Source organism: Sinocyclocheilus grahami, unplaced genomic scaffold, assembly GCF_001515645.1.
Source record: "Sinocyclocheilus grahami isolate Dianchi unplaced genomic scaffold, SAMN03320097.WGS_v1.1 scaffold439.1, whole genome shotgun sequence".
Classification (NCBI taxonomy): Eukaryota; Metazoa; Chordata; class Actinopteri; order Cypriniformes; family Cyprinidae; genus Sinocyclocheilus; species Sinocyclocheilus grahami.
The window spans coordinates 642,457-669,344 of NW_015505618.1; the positions used below are offsets into that span (position 1 = coordinate 642,457).

General features: G+C 38.2%; 1 protein-coding gene across 2 annotated transcripts in view; it reads left to right on the forward strand.

Moving 5' to 3' along the window:
• Window positions 1–26,888, forward strand: part of LOC107551994 (glycogen synthase kinase-3 beta) — an 88,183-nt gene that overhangs the window by 14,580 nt on the left and 46,715 nt on the right. For both annotated transcript variants that reach the window (XM_016233803.1, XM_016233804.1), the window contains exons 2-3: window positions 19,373–19,566; window positions 24,633–24,716. In XM_016233803.1, the coding sequence (XP_016089289.1) occupies window positions 19,373–19,566; window positions 24,633–24,716 (278 nt within the window). The remainder of the gene's footprint in view (window positions 1–19,372; window positions 19,567–24,632; window positions 24,717–26,888) is intronic.

The following is a 26,888-nucleotide window of genomic DNA, read 5'->3' on the forward strand; positions in this document are numbered from 1 at the left end:
TGATCAGTGTTTTTTTCAGTGCTCATAACTTTTGGAAGACAGTATTGACTTTTTTTCCATGGGTGGTGTATTGGTATTGAATGATTATTAATACAGGATGTTAAACAAAAGTCAAGTCACACATGAAGCTTCGAGATTACTGAAACAGGAGAGGACTTTATTTTTTTTGTCTTTACTTCCTGTTTCAAAAGGAAATAGGTTAGCACTGTAAAGAAAATTGTGTATGCCAAACCTCTATAAATGGGCTCTATAAATGTAACCCTTAAATTGTGCTTAATGACTTCCATTTATGGTCGCAGAAATGCATACAGTACCTTGAAACCGTGAAAACTGGAAATAATGTGGACTTAGAAATTTAGAAATCATGAAGTAGAAATCCTAAATTAGGTTTTTACAGTATGCGACTTGTTTCAACAGGAAATTCATGTACATTGTTGAGCTGTTGCCACAATGTATGGAGCACTTATGCTGGATCTAATGATAGCTCTTTGTTCTTCAGAGGCAGTAAACTAGTGAAATGCGCTATTTTCAGTTGATTGACAGTGTGCTTCAGGAAGTTTACTGCAGTTCCCTTTGGTGACACGGCATTCATTCAGAAAAGCCACAAAAGTTCACAGTTTATATGATTAGCTTAGCCTTTGCCTCACACATCACAGGAGATCTTGTCTCTTAATCTCATGAAACCATCAACAGGAAGTAACTGTGCCTTACTGCCAAATATGATGCAAGGAAGCTGTTTAAAGTGCAGATATCAAAACAAATATGAACTGTTACACAATCCAAAGTAAATGGTCTTCAGAACAACCTGCTATGCAGTTCAGTACTTTAATTAATAGTTAACTTAATCTCTTTTGTGAACTGTACGTCTTGTGTTAATCAAAATTATGAAGACAGAAACTGACAGAACAGGTGTTTAAGGATGCGAACAGTGCTGATATGCAGATGATAATGTTTGTGTTTTGGCCAACAACTGATAAATGGACAAAATTAACTAAAAAACAGAAATCAGTTAAAGGGGTCATATGATGCGATTTCAAGTTTTCCTTTCTCTTTGGAGTGTTACAAGCTGATTGTGCATAGATAAGATCCCTGAAGTTGCAAAGACTAAAGTCTCAAAACCAAAGAGATATTCTTTATCAAAGTTAAGACTCTGCCACGCCCCCCTAAAACAGCTCGTTCTAACACGCCCCCACATATCTACCTCACTATGTGGAAATATTTGCATAATGCGGCCCAAATGTGCATGCAAAGAAAGAAGGCGTGGTTTCAGTAACTGCAGTTAGTGTTGAAGCAGCATGTCAGGGAGACGCTGTGTGTTTCTAGGCGAAAGCAAAAGCACTTTATTTGGCCTTCCGAAAGTAGATGCATTTAGGAATCTTTAAGATTACTTACAACAGAACAGCAATGCATTTTATGGACAACCGTTTCGTGAACCTAGGAGAGGAGGTAATTCTGACTTTGCTATGACAATCTGGCGCTTCTGAATCAGCTACTGTTTTGTTATTAGTTTAAGTATTTGCTATTGACTGTTCAAATGCGGAGTTTTGCGCAGCGTGTGTGCGTGCGTGCGTGCGCGTGCGTACCAGCTTCATCACTGTGTCTGTCACGCGACTCTGTTCCCCTTTCGGGCTCTGTCTTTACATTTATTTTGAAAGATGAAGCTGGCGATTATGGTAAGGGGCGTTACATTTCCGACGAGTGCTTGTGGTGTTCGGCCAATCACAATGCACTGGGTCAGCTGGCCAATCAGAGCAGACTGAGCTTGTCGGAAGGAGGGACTTTGTAGAAAACGAAGCGTTTGAGAGAGGCGGGGCATAAAGGACCTACAATAATGTACAGTATTTGAAAAATAATGCACTGGGTCACCTGGCCAATCAGAGCAGACTGCGCTTGTCGGAAGGAGGGACTTTGTTGAAAACGAAGGGTTTGAGAGAGGCGGGGCATAGAGGACCTACAATAATGTACAGTATTTGAAAAATAATGTGTTTTTTGAACATTAAAGCATGTCAACATATTCTGTTACACCAAACACATATCTTTTTACATCTTTAAAAAGCATCATATAACCCCTTTAAATTCTACAACCGAATTTAGGAATTTAGACAGTTTTGATGTTTGTCATAGGAGAAGTCACACTGCAGGACTGTGCGCCAAATCTTCTGACACTGCCAGAATTTCATTGGAGGTAAAATTTGATCGCAACGGCCATTAATCGGCTGTGGGGGAACATGTCAAACCAGCGATCAAAGAATACAGATTTTAGCCTAGGATTAAGAATCTTTTAGAATTTTCAAAATTGGTCTCAGACGACCAAATCGTGGCCAAAATTGCACAGTGTGAGCTGGGCTTAAGTTGTATTGTTCTTTCCTGTAAAGTACTCTACACAGAGATTCATCCTCACATTTGAAGTAATTCCAGAAAGTATCATTTGCTGAGCAGTCTTTGCTGGATTTTTTAAGATTAAGTTACCTCTAGGTAAATTTTTTTGAGCGTACCAGGAGAGCAACTCAAGAAATACCAAACTCCCACTGGACCATTTTACAGACTGCTCAAAGGCAAAAAAGGAAAATGCTGAGTGTAAATGCTACATTATAGATACGCAGGTTCTGACACTGCTTTCATATACAGTAATCTGTTCATCTGAGGTCTTATTTTGATCTCTTGTTTGTTCCTTCTGTTAATGCTCATGATGGTATTAGTCTTCTGTTAACTCCTGTTTAGGTTAGTGGCTCAACCAAAAAGCTTAGCAGGTGCTGCAGATCCGTGTTCTGTGTTTTCTTGTTAAGGTCTTATCTGAGGAAGTCTATTGATGTGTGATGTTGTCACCTTAGTAACGGATATTAAGTGCGGATTCCATTCAGCAGAGATCCTGAAGACGAGAAAAGCCAGGCGCCACATGCCAGCAATGATGTCGTCATACATCTGGTGTCAGTCTCAACAGACGTGCTCCAACAGGTTTTACACAGGGTTTCTGTTTGAACAGATATACTGAAACCAAAGGATTCTCTCATTGACAATAAATTGTGTTTGTAGTAGGTTTGAAAGAGGGAACCCATGAGTCAGATATTACCTAGGGAGAGGAGAAGGGTGTGTTCTTCAAAAAGATGGACGTGGCAGTACTTTAGGCTGTGATGAAGACATGGTAGGATATATTTCAAGGTAGGTTCAGACCAGAACTCACAGTTTGATATCTCAGAGTTAAATCCTTTTCTGCACACACAAAAAATACTTTAGTCACACTGTGACAAAGTGACTTCTTCATTTTTGTATTTCCAATGAAGCCACCCTTTTGCAAACTTTGAAGGAACTCTGTTTAGTATGTGTTGTGTTCTTTTCTTTTGCACATGAAGAGATTTGCTCACGGCTTGTCTCGTTTACAAGCGAGCACACGTGTGACTTGGCAGCTGATCTGAGGAGACTGCATTAGTGGTCGGCCGTAGCAGCTGGTTCTGAAGTGGGACGTGCGATTCTTCAGACCGCCTCCCCTACCCCCTTTTCTCAGTTTGTTTTTTCGGAAAAGGCAGCTGTCCAGGGACAATGAGATCCTTGTTTAGCATTTAAAAGCCAGCGGACCGACCATATTATTGTGTAAATGGACGCAACGTTAATTTTACAGCATAAAGCCGAGTGTTTGGTCTCTCTTTATCATGTTAGTGATCGATGGTTGTGTTCAATCACAAGAACATAGCGGTCTCTAGTAAAGAATACTGTAAAGCTAGTAAAGGCCTCACTCAGAAGACATATGGTCTCAGTTGACGTTGTTTATCCTTCACAGCTAGGGTTTGCTAATATAGCGAAAATAAAGTAATATCTGAATAATTTTATGCATTTTCTCTGAAATGGCTTTGACGGATGATTTTTTTCATATAACCTATGATCTACCCAAAGAGCCATTGTAGTCAAGTTGATTCTAAAGGCCTGGACACACCAAGCCGACTTAAAGAACTAGCAACGACGAAAGCCGACGGTGTTGTCGCATTGCATTCTGTGCCTGTGTGAGAGGAATTAGCTGTCTATATCAGCTGCTATCTGTAATATATATTCGTCATTCAAAAGGAGAAACTGAAACAAGGATATACAGTATGAGATATCCGCAGATATACGAAACGTAAACAAAGCAGCGCTTGTTTGCAATTTTTAATATCAGTTATTAACTTTCTTCATTTTAAGCGGCTCATGTTATGAAAATATTCGCATATTGGAATGCTTGGGTACGATCAGGTAACATGGGAACAGCCTTCTGTCTATAACGCCTTAATTTTCTTGTTCGTTTTCATCACTTTCTCTCTAATTCTCATGCACTCATTGACTCATTCGCTAAACTGAACATCCAGTCAGAGTTCTCGCTCTTGCCAATGGCTCCGACGCCAGTTCAACATGCTGAAACTGCCGCCAACATGAGCCTGATGAGAGCCGATGTGTGGAACACCAAACTAACGCTCGCCGATGGCCTGACATTGGCCAACGGTTTGGTGTGTCACGACGTTTATATCATATACCACATGGCAACATCCAAGAACATTTTTGAGTGATAAAATGAATCATTGATTCACTGGCAGTTTGAACTTATTCACAGAAATAAATGGAACTATCAGCTCCTAATAGGTTTTTGCCACTCAAAAACATTTTAAAGGATTTCTAATGCAAAATGCCCATCTTTAAGAAATGTAGTAGGTCAATAAAAATGCATTAACATCTTTGGTAATTTATATTGTATATTCAGTATATCGATACCGTTAGTACAGTGGGTACAGAAAGTATTCAGACCCCCTTAAATTTTTCACTCTGTTATATTGCAGCCATTTGCTAAAATCATTTGTTAATTTTTTTCAGTTTCAGCTTTACTCCAGCAATGCGCACTTTTAACCAAAGTTTAAGCCACCTGCTTAGGATCAAAGCCTTTTCAGGTGAAATCTTCGTTTAGGGGCCCCTCACCACTTTCCTATACACAAGTTCAGATAGAGTTGGGGGATGGGAGCTGAGAAGAAAAAGGGAAAGAGGGAGCCATAAGCAGCTCCAGGGTGTGGCTGACTAAGCTGCAAGTATACAGTATGTACTCCATATTAATTATTTCAGTTCTCTTTCCACACAGATTTTTTATTTTTATTTGTGAAGAATATTTTAAAATGCCATTCAAGCTTGAAATTGTAGCTTTTTCGAGATCTATGCAAGTGATAGAATAGCAAGATTTAAATGGTGTTAGTATAGGTCATGTGATGCAACAGTACTGTGTACTCTTGCCAGAGACAGTGTGTTGATGACTAGATAGCCTTCATTTCCAGGCAGTTGTATGCATTCACTGATAAGACCGTATGAAGATGACATGTCTTAAGTTCAAAAATTTTAAATATAAATAAAAAGATTTCAGTTGTTGTAATAATACTTCAAAGTATTACTGTTTTACTGTATTTTTATCATATAGGCTAAATGCAACCTTGGTGTGACTTGACAAAAACATTAAAAAATCTTACTAACCATAAACTTACGAATGGTAGTGAACATCTCCAGTTTTGTTTTTCATGGAAAAAGAAAAGAATACAGGATTAGAATGACATGAGGGTCAGTAAATGATGACACAATGTTCTTTTTTGTAAGAACTATCCGTTTAAACAATAAGTTGCCTTGGTAAAAATGTGGCCAAAGCACGTCTAGTTCAGGTTTGGGGTCTGCAATAAGTGTGTAGTGTGGGTTTGATCCCAGCAGAGCGGTTGATCGTCGGAGATGACACTAATGTATGCCACGCATGAATGGCTGGTGATGGAATAGAATTGGAAGAGAGTTGAATGCACTTGAGAGCAAGTTACTACGCCAGGAAGATGTCATTAAATGTTCTGGGAAGATAAAGTCTTTGTGCAAGTCCAGGTTTTCAGTAATATTGACTGTCATGTACATAAGATGAAATGGCTCCTACTGCTGCCTAGAGATAAAAAGTGACGTCAGGAAATGATCTGACTTTGATCATAGATTTCTGGTTAAAGAGAAGCGAGATGTTTTTTCTCATCATTGATGTTCTTATCATTGATGTTTTAGTCTAATCACAGAATGTGTTTCCCAAATGACAATAAACTGTGAGTGCTTCAGGGCTCCATAGAGGAATGAAATCATAGAGAAACATCTGTTGCATTTAGAAAACTAATTATTGCATAGATTGACCTGTCGAAAGTCAATAACATTCAGCTTACAGCAATGTGAAATGCCTCAGTATAGAGAAGCAGGTTATTGATTTACATTTTTGCTTACCTCACATCAGAATTTTGGCTTGTTCTGTAACTGGTCGTAGTTCTTGACTCTGAAATCCAAGTTGTGGGAGAAGTGGCACTTCAGTTATTGTCTACTTGGTCTGAGTAGCTACACGGGGAAACATTTGGAAGTGCTTGACACTTGAGAACTTGTATGTTGTCTGTTTAGCCTTTGTTATCTCTGTACACGCCATAACTCTTAACATTTGGTATGGGGTCATAGGAACATCCTCATGTTTAGTCGAGATGTCTCTTCTCATTGGTCTAATTCTGTTGGGTATATGAAGAGCCATGTTAAAATGGAGGGTAGGCCGTTTTGTCTCACTGAGCTGGAAATGCAGATTTTATCAACTGCTCCATCTAAGATTTTCTGCAGCAACCCAAATTATGGGCCAGTACATTCCACTCATTTTCTCTTTCTCTCTCACTTCCCCCACCCACAATTCCCTGAATGACTTAAAAACCTTGGTACCCATTTTAAAATCTCTGCAATTTCCTTTGTAAAATAAAAAAAGATTGTGTAGGAGGTTGAATAAGTTTTTTCTCTTATGAAACACTGGACAGTCATAAGATGAATGGAAAAACAAGGAATAGATCATTTTTTAACAGTGATGAGATTGTACCTTTCACTTATATTTAAACATTTTATTTGCATAATTCTAGGGTTGGGCCGATAGACGATGCCATCGTCCATCGCCGATGGCTGATAGACGTCACGATGTTGACGCGCTCCTATATGTCTACGTCACGATGTGGGAAGATTTGCATAACGCCTCCCAAATGTTCACGCAAAGAAAGAAGGCGTAACTTTTATTCTCGCTGTAGTATTGTTTCCGCCGCCATGTCGTGAAGGCGCTGTGTGTTTTGTTGTGAAAGCGAAACTATTTTGTTTCGCCTTCCAAAAGAGGATGGAATATGCTTCGGCATGCCTGGAGCTAATCCGTGCTGGTCGCTGAGGAAATACATCAACTTCACGTTGTGGATCGCCGGATCGGCTTTCACCGTGGACGAAGCGGAGTCCAGCCCGGGGTCGTCACATGGGGTTGCCGCAAGCCTGCCTGCCACTCCTTCGTCAAATCCGCCGGCCGCACTGTTCTCAAGCCCACCGGCCTCTGCTCACTCTAGCCCGCCGGCCGTTCCTCACTCAAGCCCGCCGCCGCTCACTCTAGCCCGCTGTGTGTTTCGTTGTGAAAACGAAACTACTTCGTTTGGTCTTCCAAAAGAGGACACGACTAGAAATCAGTGGTTAAGTTGTATTTACAACACTGTTCGAGAACCGTTCAACCCAAATATTCATTTGTGTGCACATTTATGGAGGACTGTTTCCTGATCCTGGAAGAGTAGACTACAATGCCGGCTGTTCTGACTCACAGACTGCAAGTACGTTTTCATTTTAAGGATTTGCCACTGATGATTCAAACGCGAGTTTTGAGCAGTGTAGAGTAGCACTTGTTTGTCATTCCTCTGATCACAAATGCAGACATGGGTTTATGTTTACACGTCCCTATAAAGGGTGTGACGTCATGTGAAAACTATCAATACCATGTTCGGAAAAAAAATTACGTGTACAATGGAACCCCTAAAGAGAATATATACGAGATGGGGGGAAGATATATATTTCAATATTTTCTCTCGCAGTTAACTGTATATCATTGGGCAATTATACTATATATAAATTGCGGGCATCAGATTCAGCAAATTTAGCATTTAGCAAATACACAAAGGCAATATCTGATGCTAAAGCAGCTATGATGCCCAAAGTAGTACACCTCAGTTTTGACGCAAATTTTTAGCGTTTAATTTGATAAGGTATTATCAAATTGCCAGAGTTTTGAGAACGTCATAGTGATGCTCACAATATGGAATTTATTCAGAATTACAATTGAAATGTTGGTCTGTCTTCACAATACACATTGCCTATGGCTGCCTGCATTGGCCTATTACATTAATCTCGTTACATTCTGGGCTGTGTTGTAATTTTGCAACATTAAGCATCGCAGAAGTCATTTGTTTCCATTGCAAACAGTGCTCTAAATTTAATCAGTTATATCATTCATCATTTCACCATGCTAACGGAGATCCTCAGTTTTTGTGCCAGATAAATGCTGCACTAATTGCAAAAATAAATTATATCACCTGACTCATCTGATAGTTATGTATTTCTAAAGATACCGCCTGCTTACATAGCTTCAGTGTAGTTAGCTGCTTTTTATTAGTAGCTTTTAAAAGCTGTCTGCTTTTTCAGTAGCTTGACTGGAGTTTAGTTACTATTTGAGTTTCTTTTAGCTTTACACATAAAAAGTAGCTTCCCCCAAAGTTTACTGATGGTAAGAACATTTTATGATGTTTACCTGCAGTACAGGTCTCGATTTGCACGTCTTATGTTGGAGGTACAGCAGTAACACACTTTATCGGTGTGTTATTAAAGAGCAGGGTCTGTATTCCACTTACCTGATCATTTCCATTCTGACATGTTTCTCTCTTATCTGCTCAGTGCTGATTTATACACACACACACGCATGCAAACACACACTGCTACACACTTCAGCAGGGACAAAAAGGTGATTGCTACTGTTTAGTTTATCATGCCTTGAAGCAATGTTTACTTATGCTTGAGAGAAATTCAGATTGAGTTGCCAATCAAAACTACACTTTTCATGCTTAAAGCCTTCCATATTTTTCATTCCTTTACACATTGACTTTCTCAAATATATAAACAATGCTAGCATACAAAGTGACCCTATTACTGATAACAATATTTAATAATAACAGATGGTATAACAGTTGTATTAAAGTTTTAGGTCATTTCTGTGAAATGTTTTCAAAATCAAGTATTTAGTTTATTCTGAAAGAGAAAGGAACGTGTGATAGGGTATAATAACAGCCAATTAGATGGTAGCATGTTCCTGTAGCTCAAACAGTAGACCATGGTGGTATCAACAGCAAGGTTATGGGTTCGTAGTCTCGCGTAGCCAGACCTTCAGACTGATGGCAGAAGGTCTGGGAACCTTGGCTGCTTTGAATGGCCAAGTCCCGCCCAAGAGGCCATATGACTGACGGTTAAAACAACCAATCACGTTTCGTTTTGTGTCGCGTCATGTTTAGGGGCGTGTCTAGGGAAATGCCGCCACAATAATAAACCGGTGTGTAAAACTCTGACATATTTTAAAGATTATATGCCGCGAACTTAAAATATTTCTCACACTTTTTAAAATCCAGCGTTTAGTTGATCCTGATAAGCGCTCGTCGTCACAGTTGTAAACACGACGACTTTCTTCTTTCGTGAGGGGGTTTGGCACCACAGCATCTTTGTTTCCAGGCGGAATGTTAAAAAACGTGAGGCATGTCTCCCGGAAATCCTGTATAATTCAACCAATCTGATGATGACTTCGAAACATCCAGCAAAGATGTGTTTCCAGCTAAGTATGCCGTATGCATCAGACATTCAGCCAGCGGTCCGTGGGTGTGACGTCTGAGGCTGAGACTAATGGGTTAGATTCCCAGAGAACAAGTAGAATTTGTACCTTGCATACAACATAAGTAGCTTTGGTTAAAGTGTCTGCTAGTGATTTTAAGTTTATTATTCAGTTAATTTGAGCTAGATTTCAGACCAATGAGATTTCACTGTGGGTGGGAACCAATGAGGTTTTTCCTCATGTTTCACTCAAGCACATTTCAGCATTTCAGGTTTGTTCTTGCACATGTTTGATGTCCTCCATGTATAGGCATCATTGATCAATGTTTATATGTTAGTAAAAGCCTAAATTAAATCTCATATCTTTGATTAAACTGCATCCTTCATGGATTATTTTTACTATGTCTTTATGAACTTTTTTTAAACTTGAAGTTTAAGGAGGAATGGGCTTTCAATGCAGGTACAAAAATCTTTTAGTTTTCATAAATATTTTCCTTTTTTCATAGATGGACAAAAGTCACATGAGGGTGAGCAATTGATAGCAGAATTTGGTTAAATTAACAGTAGTAGTCGCTTTAGACTTTTATAACCAAATAGGGAATAAGAGACTTACAAACACTGTAATAATATTCCCCCCTTTAGCTCTGATTGTGGGTTCTGCTGTTTTGCTTTGTGTTCTTTATGGTGATTTTTGGCTCATGTAGGTAGTGGAGTGTCCTGGACCTCTTCCCTGAACCGCTGCAGTTTCCTGTCTCATTCTTATGTGTCTTTGTCTTTTCTCACGTGTTAATATGTGACCATTGGATGACCCATAGTTGCTGAGACAGCCAATTTGAATGGTGTAGTGCGTGTGGGTTTTATGTAAGAAGAATGAAAGAGACAGAAATATTACAGTTCAAGAATAATCTGCCAGTGTCTGGACAGACAGGGTGGCCAGAGGTTTGAATACTGTGCATGTGGTTCATACAGATACTTGTCACGCACACTCTGGAGCATGGCAGGAGTGAGCTGGTACAGATCAAAGTTTTGTGTGCGTTTGTGTGTGTGTTTGTCCTGTATCCCACTGGTTTTCTGTGTGTCGTTGCCCTGCAGTTAGACACCGGCTGTCTGTTAAACATCAACCAAAAATCTCACATCAGACCGGAGCCATAAAGGGGCCTTCAACACATACAGTGCTCTGTAGCAACAAAGCAGAGGAAGTCATTGATTTTCAATGATGGTGGCAGAGTGTCCTGTGATCATGAGCAAGTTCAGAAAAGTTTAACAATGCAACTGAGCAGTGTTGTTCATGAACTAATGTACCTTAAGGGCTGCATCTAAATATGTATACTTCTCTACGATACAGTAGGTGAAAAACAATGAGTGAAGTGAGTCGAATTCACAGTATTCATAAAACATTCGCTGAAAAGTTCCAGGATGACCTACTGTGTTTTGAAGTGCACATTTTATGGAAACTTTACTATGCCATTAGGCCACGGGAGAGGATTTAAGAGTGGCAGTGAAGTAGAGGTCTACACGGGTCCAAAAATTCGAACCCGAAGAGACCCGTCTATTATTTTGAAAGTTGGACCCAGGCCCATGCAGAGCCGAGAAATGTCAAAAATGTACTACACGGAACCGACGCGGACCGTCAATTATTTGAAAGATGGACCCGAACCCGGCCGGGAAGACACAGACCCGACAATTACAATTTGCATAATAATTTAGACTGTTTGCCCATTTGGATTATAATAACGATTGCTCGTCCAGTGCCATGGCTGCTGACGTTAGCTTTACTTATTTGCTATCATCTCTGTGCTCTCTGAGCCGGGTCTGAGCAAAAATTTTAGATATAACAAGATGGTTCATTCATAATATTTAAAAAAAAATAATAATAAAAATCAATAACTCGCATCACTCATGAAGGTATCCATTATCACCGTGCGTGTGCATTAACTCCGCCCACCCTGCTTCTGATAACGTCGCTCGTGTTTGTTTTTTTTTTGTTTTTTTTCACCTTATTTTAAAATACCGACACACTTTTCTCATCCTAATTTTACAAGTTGAAAGTTACAAAACAACACACGCACAGCGCTGACTGACTGATAACGGCCGGGTGTTCTTCGAATCCGATCGACTCTGGTATTACACACAATGTTAAACAGACCCAGGACCCGAAGTAATAGATTGGGACCCGACCCGGACCCGGCTGACCATTTAAAATATAGCCCCGAACCCGTACGGATCCCGGGTCGGGTCCTCGGGTCTCGGGTCCTCCTTGTAGACCTCTACAGTGAAGTGATGCAACTGACACATAACAACATGACAAAAGTAACATGTCCCAATTACATTCATACTATATGTAACATGCTTTTTTTTTTTTTTAGTGGCCGCAAATTAAATACTTAATCAAAAGAAATACTTATACAGAGGTTGTATGATTTTGTGTCGGAGCACATGTTCACCTAGGTCCTAGGAGCTGATTAAGCAGGACAACTCTTGCTTTCTATCTACTTTTTTTTTTTTTTTTCAACTCTTGGTCTGTTTGCATATGCAACAAATGGATGGATGTCTTTGGCTGCTGTTACATTTAGTTATTTTTTCAGTTTTATGGTTAACAGTTTTTTTGCTGATAGGGGTGAGACAATAAAAAATATAAGATTAATACTTAAGGTGCCAGATAAAAAATAAATCAAGGAAAACTAAGTAACTTAAAGATTTACTTTCGTTGACTGCCCAAATAAAAATTTTAAAAATCCATTTTGAAAATAAGACGGTATATAACTATCATTAAATATACAATCAACTTTCTCTTAACGAAAACGGAGAGAAAAAAGCTTTAGCAAGTCTCCTACATTTTACCACATCTTGCACTCTGTTTGAACAAAATTGACAGATTAAAACACAGAAAGAAACTCGGGAATCTTTTGGTCTGAAAGTCACATGCTTGAAGTCACAACAGCTCATTTCTGTCAAGTGGAAGAGGTGTTTTAAAGGCACTAACGTCCAAAAACCACTGAAAGGCAGTGCCATGATTGGCAAAATCAACAGCCATCTGAAAACTCAATGAGATGACAAAGAAAGAACATACAAATACAGAGTTACTGAAATACAACATGACATTTTGATTACTTGGGAAACTAGATCTAGGAATGCAAGAACCAGTATAGCCCACAAATCTAGCTGTGTGAATGAGACTGATAGTAAAATTTATCACCCTGAGAGTGAGATTTGGGTCATCTGGCAAACAGGTGGAGAACTCAAACACATTAGTGTGCTCAGTACACAGACCCTGTTATAATGCTGAATTCGCCTACAGTAATTCACAGACACAAAGACACGCATGATCATGAATTCACCCACATGCCATACGCAGACACTGTCTTCCACTCTCTGCCCGATTGGCGTTTATTTATAGAGCAGGATTAAACATTAGCTGCAGTGGAGTGGTGCAGACATGCCAGTGCCCTCAGTGAGAGATGTTGAGCTCTGATTGGCTCAGTGGTAGTGAAGTCATGAGTGATGACAAAGGCCAACAGACTACTGCTGAATTCACTGAAAACATTTGAAGGAGTTATGTAAGGGGTAATGTACAATGTGTGAAGCATAGAGTCTTGTGTCATCCTGAAGGGGCTTGTTTAGTATATAAGAGTTCATTTAAAAACTAGCACATTATGGTTTGTGGTGAAGTGTTCTTCTGAGGTTTGTACCACACTCTCAAGTATTTTGTGTATGTGTGTGTGTAGTTAATTGTCACCAGTCCTTTATCAAACCACAGTCGTTCCCACACATCAGCAGTGTTTGAGAGAAAGATTTCTACCTGCGCTAAGGCGTCATGCTGACCCTCCTCTCTCTGTAATTGGGGTTAAAGACTGACTGAATGTGGGCCGTTGAAATTAAAACCGGCAGATTTATCCTCTGCACACTGCAACCTTTTCTTATTTTAAATTTTAAACCAAAAATGAAAATTTTGTCATTAATTATTCACCCTCATGTCGTTCCAAACCCATAAGACCTTTGTTCATCTTCAGAACACAAATTAAAATTCTAGATCACTGATGTCGCATTGACTATTTAAACGATGTTCTTACTACCTTTCTGGGCCTTGAAGTTGCCCAGTTGCGTTGCTGTCTATGCAGAGTCAGAAAGCCCTTGAATTTCATAAAAAATATCTCAATTTGTGTTCTGACATGAACGAAAGTCTTGCGGGTTTGGAAAGACATGAGGGTGAGTAATTAATGACAGAATTGTCATTTTTGGGTGAACTATCCCTTTAAATATCACACCTTTACTCATGCAAGGAAGGAAATTAGCATCTCTGGCTGACTTTTTAAAAACACTTTAATTGGCTTTTCCAGGTTGTTTTGATTATAATATAAAAGTACCTCTGACTCTTTGATAAGGCAGTCTACTCTATGACGAACAAAACAAAGCCTCTTCACATTTACAACAGTGTTTTGCCCATCAGATGTTTGTGAGTTCACAGTGCAGCAGGGGTTTCTTCAAAACACTTGAAGATATTGTGGTGTGCTGGATATATAGTGATCAAACAGACTGCTTGATAATGTATTTGAACAGAGAGTGGTCACAGAGCACTGCGAGCACAAGTCAAGACACAGGTCATGATTCTCAGAGCAAAGCATAAATATATATAATCCACAATTCCTCACAGACATTACATTCTTGCCTGTGATTGCTGTGTGTTTGTAATCAGGTATGTGTGCACGTGAATTAATCTCTGGGTGTGTTTTCACTCATGTTCACACTCGATAGGGCCTTCCTCTCTCTGTGTCTTAATTAGTTTCACTTCTCTAGCGCACTGAACATCACATACCTCTGAGGTAACATCTAAACATGCCTCACCACAGCCAGGAGTGATAAAGAGTTTACGTCAATGGAAAACAGGAGAGGAGAAGTGACTGAACGGATCACTTTACAGTCGCTGATGTTTAACCCATCGGTGGTACCATTTGTCACCAGAAGGGGTATATGACAAGATATTGATGTATTTCAACAACTATACATGAAAGTGCAGAATATGTTGATTTCATGTGAACATCAATATATGGACTGTTGTATTTACATGTGTTGTTTTAAATTAATCTCATTGTTGCATTTCCAGCCTTAAATGTGGCATAAAATGATCTTGGCTTATCATGTCATTATTTTTTTACAACTTTCTGTTGGGTTTAATTGAAAAAGTTTTTCATTGGTTACAGTCTTGACCAAGACTAAAGTGTATATTTTCATAGATTTTGTGATTTAAAAGACATTCCGTTGGTAAAATTCACATACATTCGCTTAGCTGGGACGATTTTGCCAGTACATGCCATATACCAGTCAAAAGATTGGAATAATTAATGATTTTTAAAATGTTTTTTAAAGAAATCTTATGCTCACCACTGCCTTTAAACTAAAATACTGTACAATTTAGAATAACTGATTTATATTTTAAAATGTCATTTATTCCAGTGATGCCAAGCTGAAATTTCAGCATCATCACTCCAGTGTCACATGCTCTTTCAGAAATCATTCTCATATACTTATTCTTTGTTCTATCTGTTTGACAGGAGTAACAAGTACTGGTGTGTCAAAGCGCTGACTGAATTGGTCATAATTATGCATAGTGAATCTAGTTTCCTCTGTATTAAAACAGAGCAATGGAGATTTGAAGTGGTTTCTTGTCTTGAATAAAGGAAAACCCCATGAACCAGTTTGACGAGATGTTTGTCCTGAGATCACGTTTGACTTTAGCAAACACTTCACGTCAGAACGTTGAATGGATAACATGTAAATTGTTTCACGTTGAAGATCGTCATACTTCAAGATCTTTAATTCTACGTTAGACATTCCAGCAGATCTTCATTTCCACTTGCGCTGGCATTCGCTCATGGCCATTTTATGGTGTTATTTTTGGAGTGTGTGAATGTCACCCTTGATACACTCTCTGCGTGCGTGTGTGTATTCGTGCAGATGAGTGGGTGAGTCTTTAGCAACTGGTCCACAACATCTCTCAGGCTCAGAGACGTCTCAGTTGCCATGGAGATGGTGAGAAAGGGTCTGGGTATCGGCACTGATTTCCTGGTTCGACTCGAAGTACAAGCTATCCTTTATATGTATTAATTTGGGAATATTTCAGTTAAGTTAAATTTCATGTCAATATGAAATTAACTACATGATTACACAACTGCAACACAATCGGGATTCATTTTATTTTCACTTTCAAGCATATCGAAATAATTTTGGCCATTACAGGTTATCGCTATACACAGAAACTCAAAGATTCTTCTTTATACCACTTTAAAAAAAATTACAAAATAAAATAACCTGTCGACCTGTCAATCAATATTGACTTAAATCACATCATGAAAGTAAAATGGTTTATTTTTATGTTGACTTGATTAAGTGTATTTAATCTAGGGTTATGACGCACACTGTTCAAAAGTTTAGGGTCAGTAAGTTTTTGGGGGTTTTTTCTCCAAAGAAATTGATACTTTTATACATCAAGCATGCATTAGTTTAAAATGGACAATTTTATTTATATAGCACTATTAAACACAACCATTTGTTGACCAATGTGCTGCACAATAAAAACATTTCAATAAGACAATACAAAATAATAACTAAAAGAAACAGTACAATAGAAAGTTCTCATTGATAAAACGCCAAATCAAAAAGGTAGGTTTTCAACATGGATTTAAAAACAGATAGTGAAGGTGCTGATCTAATACAGAGGGGCAGAGCATTCCACAATCTAGGGGCAGCAACTGAGAAAGCGCGGTCACCCCTGCATTTAAGCTTCGACTTTGGGATGCATAATAATCTGTGGTTGGACGACCGGAGAGACAAGAGGGGCCGATGTTCAGTCAATAAATCAGATAAATAAGCAGGGGCCAAACCATTTAATGATTTAAACACTAAGAGAATCATTTTAAAATTAACTCGATAGCGCACAGGCAACCAGTGCAGGGAACGTAAAACTGGTGTAATATGATCCCGTTTTTTGGTACTCGTTAAAAAGCCTTGCAGCTGCATTTTGAACTATCTGCAAGCGGGATAGGGCTGACTGACCAATCCCAAAATACAGCGAGTTGCAGTAGTCTAATCTAGATGTAATAAAAGTATGAATTACTTTTTCAAAATTTTTACTAGACAAAATAGGTTTTACTTTCGCTAGAAGTCAAAGCTGAAAAAAGCAGGACTTGACCCCCCGTATTTATCTGTCAAATTTTAAACCATCATCAGAAATAACACCCAGTTTTTTTGCCCAAGGCTTAACAAAAGATTTCTACTTCAATTAAATGCTGTTCCTGTTCTTTTGAACTTTATTTATTTATATTAATATATAGCAGCAGATCTAGGTAGGTGGTGCTGGGGAGGCGGTGGGCTAAGATGAGGACATGCATATCGTGCAGACAAAACATTTATTGAATATGTGCTGGTTTTATAGGAATCCAGTAATGAGTATAATCTGATTGGCTGGGAACATTGAAGTGAATGAACCAACAAGAGCGCAAGTAGATTTTCATGGCTGAACTATATATATATACAGTGGGGCAAAAAAGTATTTAGTCAGCCACCAATTGTGCAAGTTCTCCCACTTAAAAAGATGAGAGAGGCCTGTAATTTTCATCATAGGTATACCTCAACTATGAGAGACAAAATGAGAAAAAAAAATCCAGAAAATCACATTGTAGGATTTTTAAAGAATTTATTTGCAAATTATGGTGGAAAATAAGTATTTGGTCAATAACAAAATTTCATCTCAATACTTTGTTATATACACTTTGTTGGCAATGACAGAGAATGAGACGAGCTGACATTCACAGTATTTAGGTCTTTGTTCTTTGTGCATGGGCCGGCAGTCAGGATTTACTGACTCCGCTAAAGCTGCAGATTGAGAGGCATGCTACAAATAATTATTAATGAGAATCTGCTGAAAAAAGCCATTGATTTAAAAATCAATCTTGGGATTTCAAAACTCGATATCAGAACGTTCAAACGAAGATCACAGTTAATCGGGAAATCAATATGTTTGCCCAGCCCTAGCGGCATATCAATGTGGTTGGCATTGGCTCTCAGAGTCTCAAGTGGTGAGGGAGGAAATGTGGCGTGAGCTGCACACTAGACCTGATTCTGTTCTTTAAAAACACATTGCTGCAGATTTGGGAAACAGTTGATCCGGAGGCATGATTTGAGGCTCGTTGGAGAATCTGTTGTGTGGGGCTTCTGTGGGTGTGAGTGCGTTGAAGAGGCACAAGACAATTGGAGGCTATGCGGTTAACCTTTAACAGAGCTAACAGGGACTTTGAACTGGAACTCAAAGAAGCTGATCCAAGTAGTCACAAATACTGGACCAGATCCCTCAAATCACATACATACATCACTGTATGCACATGATTTGATTTTGTCCTGGGGACCTAAATTTAATCGTGGTATGAGTCATTTTATATTATTTTTTTATAATGGGAATTTAAAATTTTTTATATAGCAGAATCGGTTGACGCATTTTTACCATTGAATAGTATATTCAGCCAAGTCCTTGTAGCTCAAGTTGTATTGTAAGAGGTAATGTGCATAGTAAATATTTTTATGACTTCTTTAAATCTGTCCCTATAATGTTAGGGATAATATAATTATAATAAAGGGATTATGCTTTGGCCCACTGCACTAATTTCTTGGGTTTATTACCCCTCACAGCTCTGAAAGAAAGAATAGTCACTCTGAAAACCTCTCCACATCATGCTGAGGATTATATTTCACATGATATGTTTGCATTGTAAGCAATATAATCACTTTCATCCTAAGTCACCTGCTGAAGTAATCCTCCCAAGTTCCAAATATGCACTTTCTTTTATGCCGCTTTGGTGAGAACACATCTGCCAAGAAAAGTAATGTTAAATGCATACGCTCAAGGTAGATTTTCTTTCCAGTTTTTTCCCAGTTTGGTCCTAATTTACAGAACAGTCCTGTTGGCCATTTAGATAAGCTGCCTTGTTTTTTTCAATTAATGGAATGGTTCACACAGAATGGAAAATTTTGTCATCATTTACTCCAAAGAACTGTGACTTTCATTCTTCTGTGGAATACAAAAGGAGATCTTGAAGAATACCTTGATCACTCTCTATAGCATAATAAAAGTGAATGAGGATTGGGGAAGTTTGGTGAATGATTCATTCATGAATTGAACTGATGCAGTTCAAATGAGTGATCCAATCACAGCTTATTAGAAGAGAAAATATAGAGTAGTACAGAACTTGTTCACCAGCAGGTGTATGTTTTCGATGCTTTCATTGTGCTGATATGGTACGTTTCACTGTCCATTCAAATGTAATACAAGTAATTCAATGCCAAGGTCATGGGTTCAATTCCCAGGGAATGCATGGACTCATAAATATCAAGTATACTTTGCAATATGCTTTGGATAAAAGTATCTGTCAAATGCATAAAACCAACGTTTATATATATAACAAATCTATAAATTCTTAGACAATCCTTGACATTCAAAAATTCAAGAGCTCTCAATGGAACCGAATGTTATCAAAATCATTCAGATTTAATGTGTTTTTTTTATAATTGGAGAAAATGGTTCATAATTCTCAACATTAGTACTTAGGTTCCAAGGCGTAAAGCACAGGAACTTGTTACTGCTGAGACCTTGTTGTGTTTTCCGATTGCCTTTTTGTACTGTAACATCAGTCAGTCTCTAACCCCCAACTCTCTTTTTATCTGTCTGCAGGAGATAAAGATGGCAGTAAAGTGACCACAGTGGTGGCGACCCCTGGACAGGGACCTGACCGGCCGCAGGAGGTCAGCTACACCGACACCAAGGTCATCGGGAACGGCTCTTTTGGCGTGGTCTATCAGGCCAAGCTCTGTGACTCAGGAGAACTGGTGGCCATTAAGAAGGTCCTTCAGGACAAGCGATTTAAGGTAAGACTTATATTCTTGACTGAATATAATGCTTTGGAGCTCAAAGCTTTTCTTAAGAACAGCTCAGACTCTCATCAAAATGCTTTTGTCTCTGTTCCTATATCCTTATTATTATTTTTTTGTACTTGTACTGTTCTTTGATCAGTTCCCTTATTTCTGTTCTTCAGTGTTACTGCTATCCTTTTATCTTTCATCTCTGATATCTTATATTTGATCTAATTTCTTATTGTTTATCGTTTCTCTTAAAGGGGTCATATGATGCTTTTTAAAGATCATTATTTTGTGTATTTGGTGTAACAGAATATGTCGACATGCTTTAACGTTAAAAAAACATTATTTTTCAAATACTGTACATCATTGTAGGTCCTCTATGCCCCGCCTCTCTCAAACGCGTCGTTTTCTACAAAGTCCCTCCTTCCGACAAGCGCAGTCTGCTCTGATTGGCCAGCTAACCCAGTGCATTGTGATTGGCCGAACACCGAAAGCACTCGTCGGAAATGTAACGCCCCTTACAATAATTGCGAGCTTCATCTTTCAAAATAAATGTAAAGACAGAGTCCGAAAGGGGAACTTAGCTGAATGCCATACTGATGTGATCATACAGGTGTAATAAGTATAATACTGTTTCCTAAACCAGATGCAATGCAACAAGTTTCAGCAACAAGCAGTTTGCCCATCCACTCTGAACATGAAACTGCTGCTTGACAAAACACAATAACAGTCATTCAGAAGATATCCGATGTTCAATATACAGTTATGAGAAGCAGTGTTTTGAATCAAATTTCACAGTTGGTGGAGGGAAAACTGATACCAGCCAAAATGTCCTGCAACTTGTCATGCCTCCTTATGGGTTGAACCCACAAACTTGGCATTGGGCTGCACAAAAAAAAAGTAACATATGGCTATGAAATAATAATAATGATAATAATAATAATAAATGTTATTATTAATATTAATGAATAACAATTTTAAACAAAATAAATATTACTCTGACAGATGACAGGCATCATCTCTTTCGTATATTGCAGCAAAAAAGTATGATTTACAGGAGAAGGATGTGCAGCGACACATAAATGCTGTCGTGCTGAGAATGACTGTAAGATCAGATGGTGGTGTAAATTAAATTTAGGTCACTCATGTCAACGAGCGATTTCCGCTAGTGTGAAAAATTTGACTTTGTCTCGTTGGGACAGTGACCAGCGTGGAAGAGACATGTCCATCAGAGAGCTGTAGTGCATCCATGTGGCGTGTGTGAGACAGAACGGGTCACATATGAAGGACAGCGTGTGTATAGTGACCTGACAGAGATATTGACACACTGTTCTGGTGTGTGTGTGTTTTGTCTGTGAAGCTGTGCGCCCTTTCCATTGACACTTTGTCGGTTCTTCTAGGGTAATAGTGCTGCTGCCTGTATAGCCAGCATTTTAAGTCATCACTGGCACATTTCCAACAGGAAGGTTGTTCCAAAGGGTACAGGCATGATTATACCTTCTGGGCAATTTCAATGTATTTTGAAGTAAAAGGCCAGTGGGTCACACTTTATTTTACTATGACTTTGCCTCAATAAACTCCTAATTTGCTGCTTATTAATAGTTAGTAAGGTAGTTGTTAAATTTAGGTATTATGTAGAATTAGGAATGTAGAATATGGTCATATTCTTTATATGTGCTTTATAAGCACTAATAAACAGCCAATGCGTTAATAATAATAGGCATGCTAATAAGCAACTAGTTAATAGTGAGAATTGGTCCCTATACCAAAGTGTAGTCCAGTAAAAAAGATAGCAGATGAATAGTGAAATGTCAATTCTAAATATATAATTCATTCAGTAACAAGAAGTATTGATAAAAATGTTAAATCTACAGAGCCAGTGAGACAGTGATGAAAAAACAGCAACAGTTTTGCGCTCCCCTGAAAATCGTTCTATCTTCGCCTTGTTTACAAGCAGAGGAATGCACATGCATGCGTTATGGTACTTTCATGAACGCACGTCGAAGACTAACATGGAACAGAAGAAATTGTTGAATAAAGTCGTTATTGTTTTCTTTGCACACAATAAGTATTTTCGTAGCTTCATGAAATTACGGTTGAACCACTTATGTCACAAAGCTTGTCGCAACTCTGTTTTTCTATAGCTCTGGCTTTAACTGAAGCGCTACATTTTACGATTTACGCCACATTAAGTGCGCCAAAACGGTATTTATTGTTAGAATTTAGTATTTCAACATACAAAATTTAAAAGCTTTGTTTCATATCACAAGCAGGGTTGCCAATTTGGCGTGAGATTTACATGGGCCAAATGCGTGAGAGTTGGCAACCCTGGTTATTTCTGTCAGTCTTTTCCACCTTTCTTTTCAGTGGAGTTTGCTCCCTCTCTTGCTCGTCCGAGAGAGGATTTGTATGTGTGAAGTGTGTCAGTATCTGTAGGAGTGTTTATCTGTATGACCTTTACCCTGCAACAAACACACATATATATATATACATGATATTAGCATGCAAGAACAGTCCCAGTATTCATTGTCCCTCAAGCTTCTTACTTTAACGTCAGTGGATACGTGTATGATTAGTTAGTATGTATAAAAAAATAAAGCGAAACCTAGATAAGTGTTATATGTATACATCCATATACTGATTTTGTCAGCAGAAGCCAGTAATCAACACTGTATGTGTGAAGTGTGTCAGTATCTGTAGGAGTGTTTATCTGTATGACCTTTACCCTGCAACAAACACACATATATATATATATACATGATATTAGCATGCAAGAACAGTCCCAATATTCATTGTCCCTCAAGCTTCTTACTTTAACGTCAGTGGATACGTGTATGATTAGTTAGTATGTATAAAAAAATAAAGCGAAACCTAGATAAGTGTTATATGTATACATCCATATACTGATTTTGTCAGCAGAAGCCAGTAATCAACACTGCTGCTTTTAGGTTACGCAAATGCTTGTGTGATGTAATAGTGCAGCTGAAGTGATGTAATGGGGGCTTTTCAGAGGAATCAATCATTTTCCATGAAGTGATTGTGTACTTGGCCGTGTGCATGAAGCAAAGGTACTGTTTGCGTTCTCCTTAAAAATGATAACTATAAATATATACCAATTATAACCAACTATAACTGCATTAGTGGGCTGCGCAATAAACAGTAGCTAAAATATTATATTTTTGCTTATTCTAAACATGATATTTTTCAGCCTTTTGAACATATTTAGTTCAGTATTCATGTGTATTCTGTAAAATAACTTAAAATGGTTTCATTTTAATGAACTTTAGTGAATAGATGAATAAACATCACTTTCAGCTATTGTAAGCAAATACATTCAATCTAATAAATATTTGAGACCAGATTTTCACAGTTTTTCACTAAATTATCTCATGAAAGAATAACTGTTAAAGTGATAGTTCACCCAAAAATTTTAATTACTCTGATTTACTCAACCTCAAGCCATCCTAGGTGTATATTACTTTCTTCTTTCAGATAAATACAATCAGAGTTATATTTAAAAAAATGTCCTGGCTCTTCCAAGCTTTATAATGGCAGTGAATGGGGGTTGAGCTTTTCAAGCCCAAAAAAGTGCACCCATCCATCATAAAAAGTGCTCCATACGGCTCTGGGGGTTAATAAAGGCTTTCTGAAGCAAAGCGATGTATTTGTGTAATGCGGCCTGATGAGAGTGACTGTATGCAGAGTTGGCAGAGACTAGTGTGTTCACAAATTACCACCCACCGTGTGATTTTGATGGAGTTACAGGCTAACAGAATCACACACACACACACACAAACCCAAGTTTGATTCCACACCCCTCCCTCTGTCCCCGCAGGTTGCTTTTCACAACTTCATTGACAGGATACCAAAACTTCAGTACCCCAGTCATTTCACAATTATTATACTACAGCAAAAACCAATCCTAAACGCACAACTTTAAACTTTAGAACTTTTTTGTAATAAATATAATATTACGGTAATATAAATTTACTATTTAATTAGAACATGCTTTCACATATTTCCCAATCATATACACATTGCTTCAGTTTTCTCAAGAGATTATTCAAGGAAACAATATTTAAGAACTAGAATAAATTAAATAATTATATGAAGTGCTCTTTTTCTTGTCAGTAATACACAGCAGCAGGTCAAATAGGCTGCATTTATACTGTAAGACTAAAGCATTTGTTTCACACAATAATGTTCTTAAATTGTGCATGAATTTGTCTGATAAATGCATTGCAAGAGATGTGAAAAATTCAGGCTGCTGTGCAAAGGCAATGTATAAATGCACTATTTTATAATTTCATACTAATTGCGAACCATACCAAAGCGACCTCTTTAACCCAGAGTGGACTTAGTTTTATCAAACTGCTTCACACCATGCAACTAAACAGACATTTAATGTATTTGCCCTGCTATTTTCAAAAGTGACCATGGCCTTGACTAAACAAATCCTGAAAAGCCTTGAAGTTGTGTCAGATATGAAGTCTTCATGTATTTAATGCCCTTCCTGCCGTCACCTTCTGCTGCTCTCATGTAAATAGAGGAAGCATCTCTCTCAGACGCACACCATGTGGGTGGTGCTTTAAATAAAATCGTTGATTAGCCAGTTTCTCTCATGGAAGCTGCCAGATGACTCTTGTTGTTATGGTTACGGGCCATTCCAGTTGCTCTATTTTGGTCTTTTATTCTGGTCAGATGTGGGTCAGAAACTGACTCAAGTCCTCTAAGCAAGGAACTCTCGAGGACTTTATTTGTTGCTGTGTATGTGTTTTATTTGAATTGCACTTAACGTGTATCAGCCATTATCACAGTTCTATTTCAGCAGTTTAGTTTCATTACCAAATGTAGAATTTTTTTTGCTGGATCACAAGGCTTCAAAGGGACATCAGTGATCCCATATGGCATCTTTGCAGTTTTTTCACTTTTTCTGGATTGAGTGTAGGGGATTTAAATATGGTAAAAGTGGTAAACTGAGCTCAGAGTACTGCTGTTGCTGAGTACTACACTCTATGCGCAGCTGAAAATATTAGCTTAAATCAAACTGTTTTCTTGTTTGTGTTTTCTTGCAGAATCGTGAGCTTCAGATCATGAGAAAACTGGACCACTGCAACATTGTGCGTCTGCGTTACTTCTTCTACTCCAGTGGAGATAAGGCAAGTGTATCACTTCATCTTATATTTTATCTCACACTACATCACGGTGTGCTTTTATGCTGCCCTTTTCAGTGCCATTTCTTTTAACTAGGGCACTGTGAATATAGAGTAAATATTATGGATGCACCGATATGAAAATTTTGGCCGATATCGATAATTCTTTATATTTGAAAACCGATATGTTGGCTGATAAATCTAAATCCAAATTTTTATGTAATTTTTGAGAGCCTGATTAAAAAAAAAAAAGTCACTGGACAGCATTACTTAGGTGTAAAATAATCAAAAATCATGTGCCATGGATAAATAAAAACGGAATAGCCTCTGCACCGACAATAATAAAATTATTTTAATTAAACCATATGAAAATAATAAGATAAAAATAAAAGTGGTGGTTATTATTAATAATATATCAATGATTTTGAAAAAGAAGTATCTTAAATTAATAGCTACCATTGTTTCAAATAGCAGCATTTCTGTTTAAGCTGCATGCGCTGTTGCTGAAGAGCTTAATGAACACCGGTAAACTGAAGCGCTTTGTTAGCGGGTTAATTGTGCTATATGAGAATCAGATATTTATACAACATAAACATAATATTATAACTTATATATACACAAAAAGACGCAAATGCAGTGATCTTGATCTAAGTTACGTGCTAGCCAGATGTGTAACTCGACACACTCTTCTTCCCGTAACAACGCGCTGAAATTCACATGAATTCACTGAATTCACAACTTTTATTACGGTAATATTCTCTTTATAATGTTAAGCATAAGACATTACCAGTTATACTAGTTATTAACGTTGGGCACTGCTGTTCACACTGCGTGTGCTGAAGCTGAAGAGCTGAATGAACTGCCGTAAACTGAAGTGCTTTGCTGGCAGCTTATTTAACTCAAGGAAATGCATCATATACAGTATGAGATTAATCATATATGAGATTAATCAGATATTTATACAACATAAACATAATATTACAATTTATATATGTACAAAAAGACACAAATGCACAAGTGAACTCGAAGTAAGTTACGTGCTAACCAGAATATAACTTGTGGATGCGCTCTTCCCGCAACAACGCACTGAAACACGACAAATTAAACCAAAGAATTCACGACGTTTTATTATAATAGTGTTCTCATTATAATGTTATATATATGATAGCCCTAGTTATTAATGTTGTGCGCTGCTAACACCGGCAAACTGAAGCGCTCTATTAACCCTCTATTAGCTTAAACACAAACACAATATTACAACGTACAATTGCACAAAATTCTGCAAATGCTCAAGTGAACTTAACTGTGCTGGTCATGAAGGTGCAGCTCCGTTCTGAATGCACTCTTCCCATAACAACGCGCTTAAACACGAGCGCACAAAGATTCCATAACATTATTTAACAGTAATGTTCTCATTATATTATGACAGACTTGACCTGTTAAATATTGCTGAATAAATTTATTTTTTAAGAAAAAAAATCTTTGAAACTTTTTAATGGTAAGGTTTATATATTTAATATAGTCAAATAGCTTTAAACAAATAAGAAAGAAAGAAAGAAAATCATTAATAATATTAAGAGATTTATTAACTATTTCGTCCATGCCTCTCTGTGTTTGTTAATCTCTAATGGGGTCTAATGGCGTCCAGATGCTGACCTGAGAGAAATCGACTCTGAGAACTTGTGCCCATGTGATTATCTGCTTTATCTGCTAGGCATATATAGACTGAGATATTAAGACACGCACACACATAAATAATGTCAACGCTGCAGCATGGCCTGACCGCCAACCACACATCTAGCTCTCTGTCTTTCTTGGTCTCGATTATATCACACATTATAGGCACAGACCCTCTCGACCTCTCGCCCACACGCCGTGACTTTGCAAAAACGCCTGACCACCGCTTTTTTCTTCTCTGAGAAACACGCTTTGGAAATGTCAGTAGCTGGTTTCCGCTCACACACCCACATGCACGCCCGACCCCTCTGTAACCCAGAATCACAGAGCACCGGGGTAAAGGTTGACAGGGAGTGCATGGAGAACAGGTCCATGAAATAATAAAAAAACTCTAGGAAACTGGAACAGGGGCTGAAGGGGAGGGAAGAGAGAGAGAGAGATGAAGAATGGTGTAGACAGACGGCCGTGTCCATGATGCTAATGATATGACAACAGTCCACT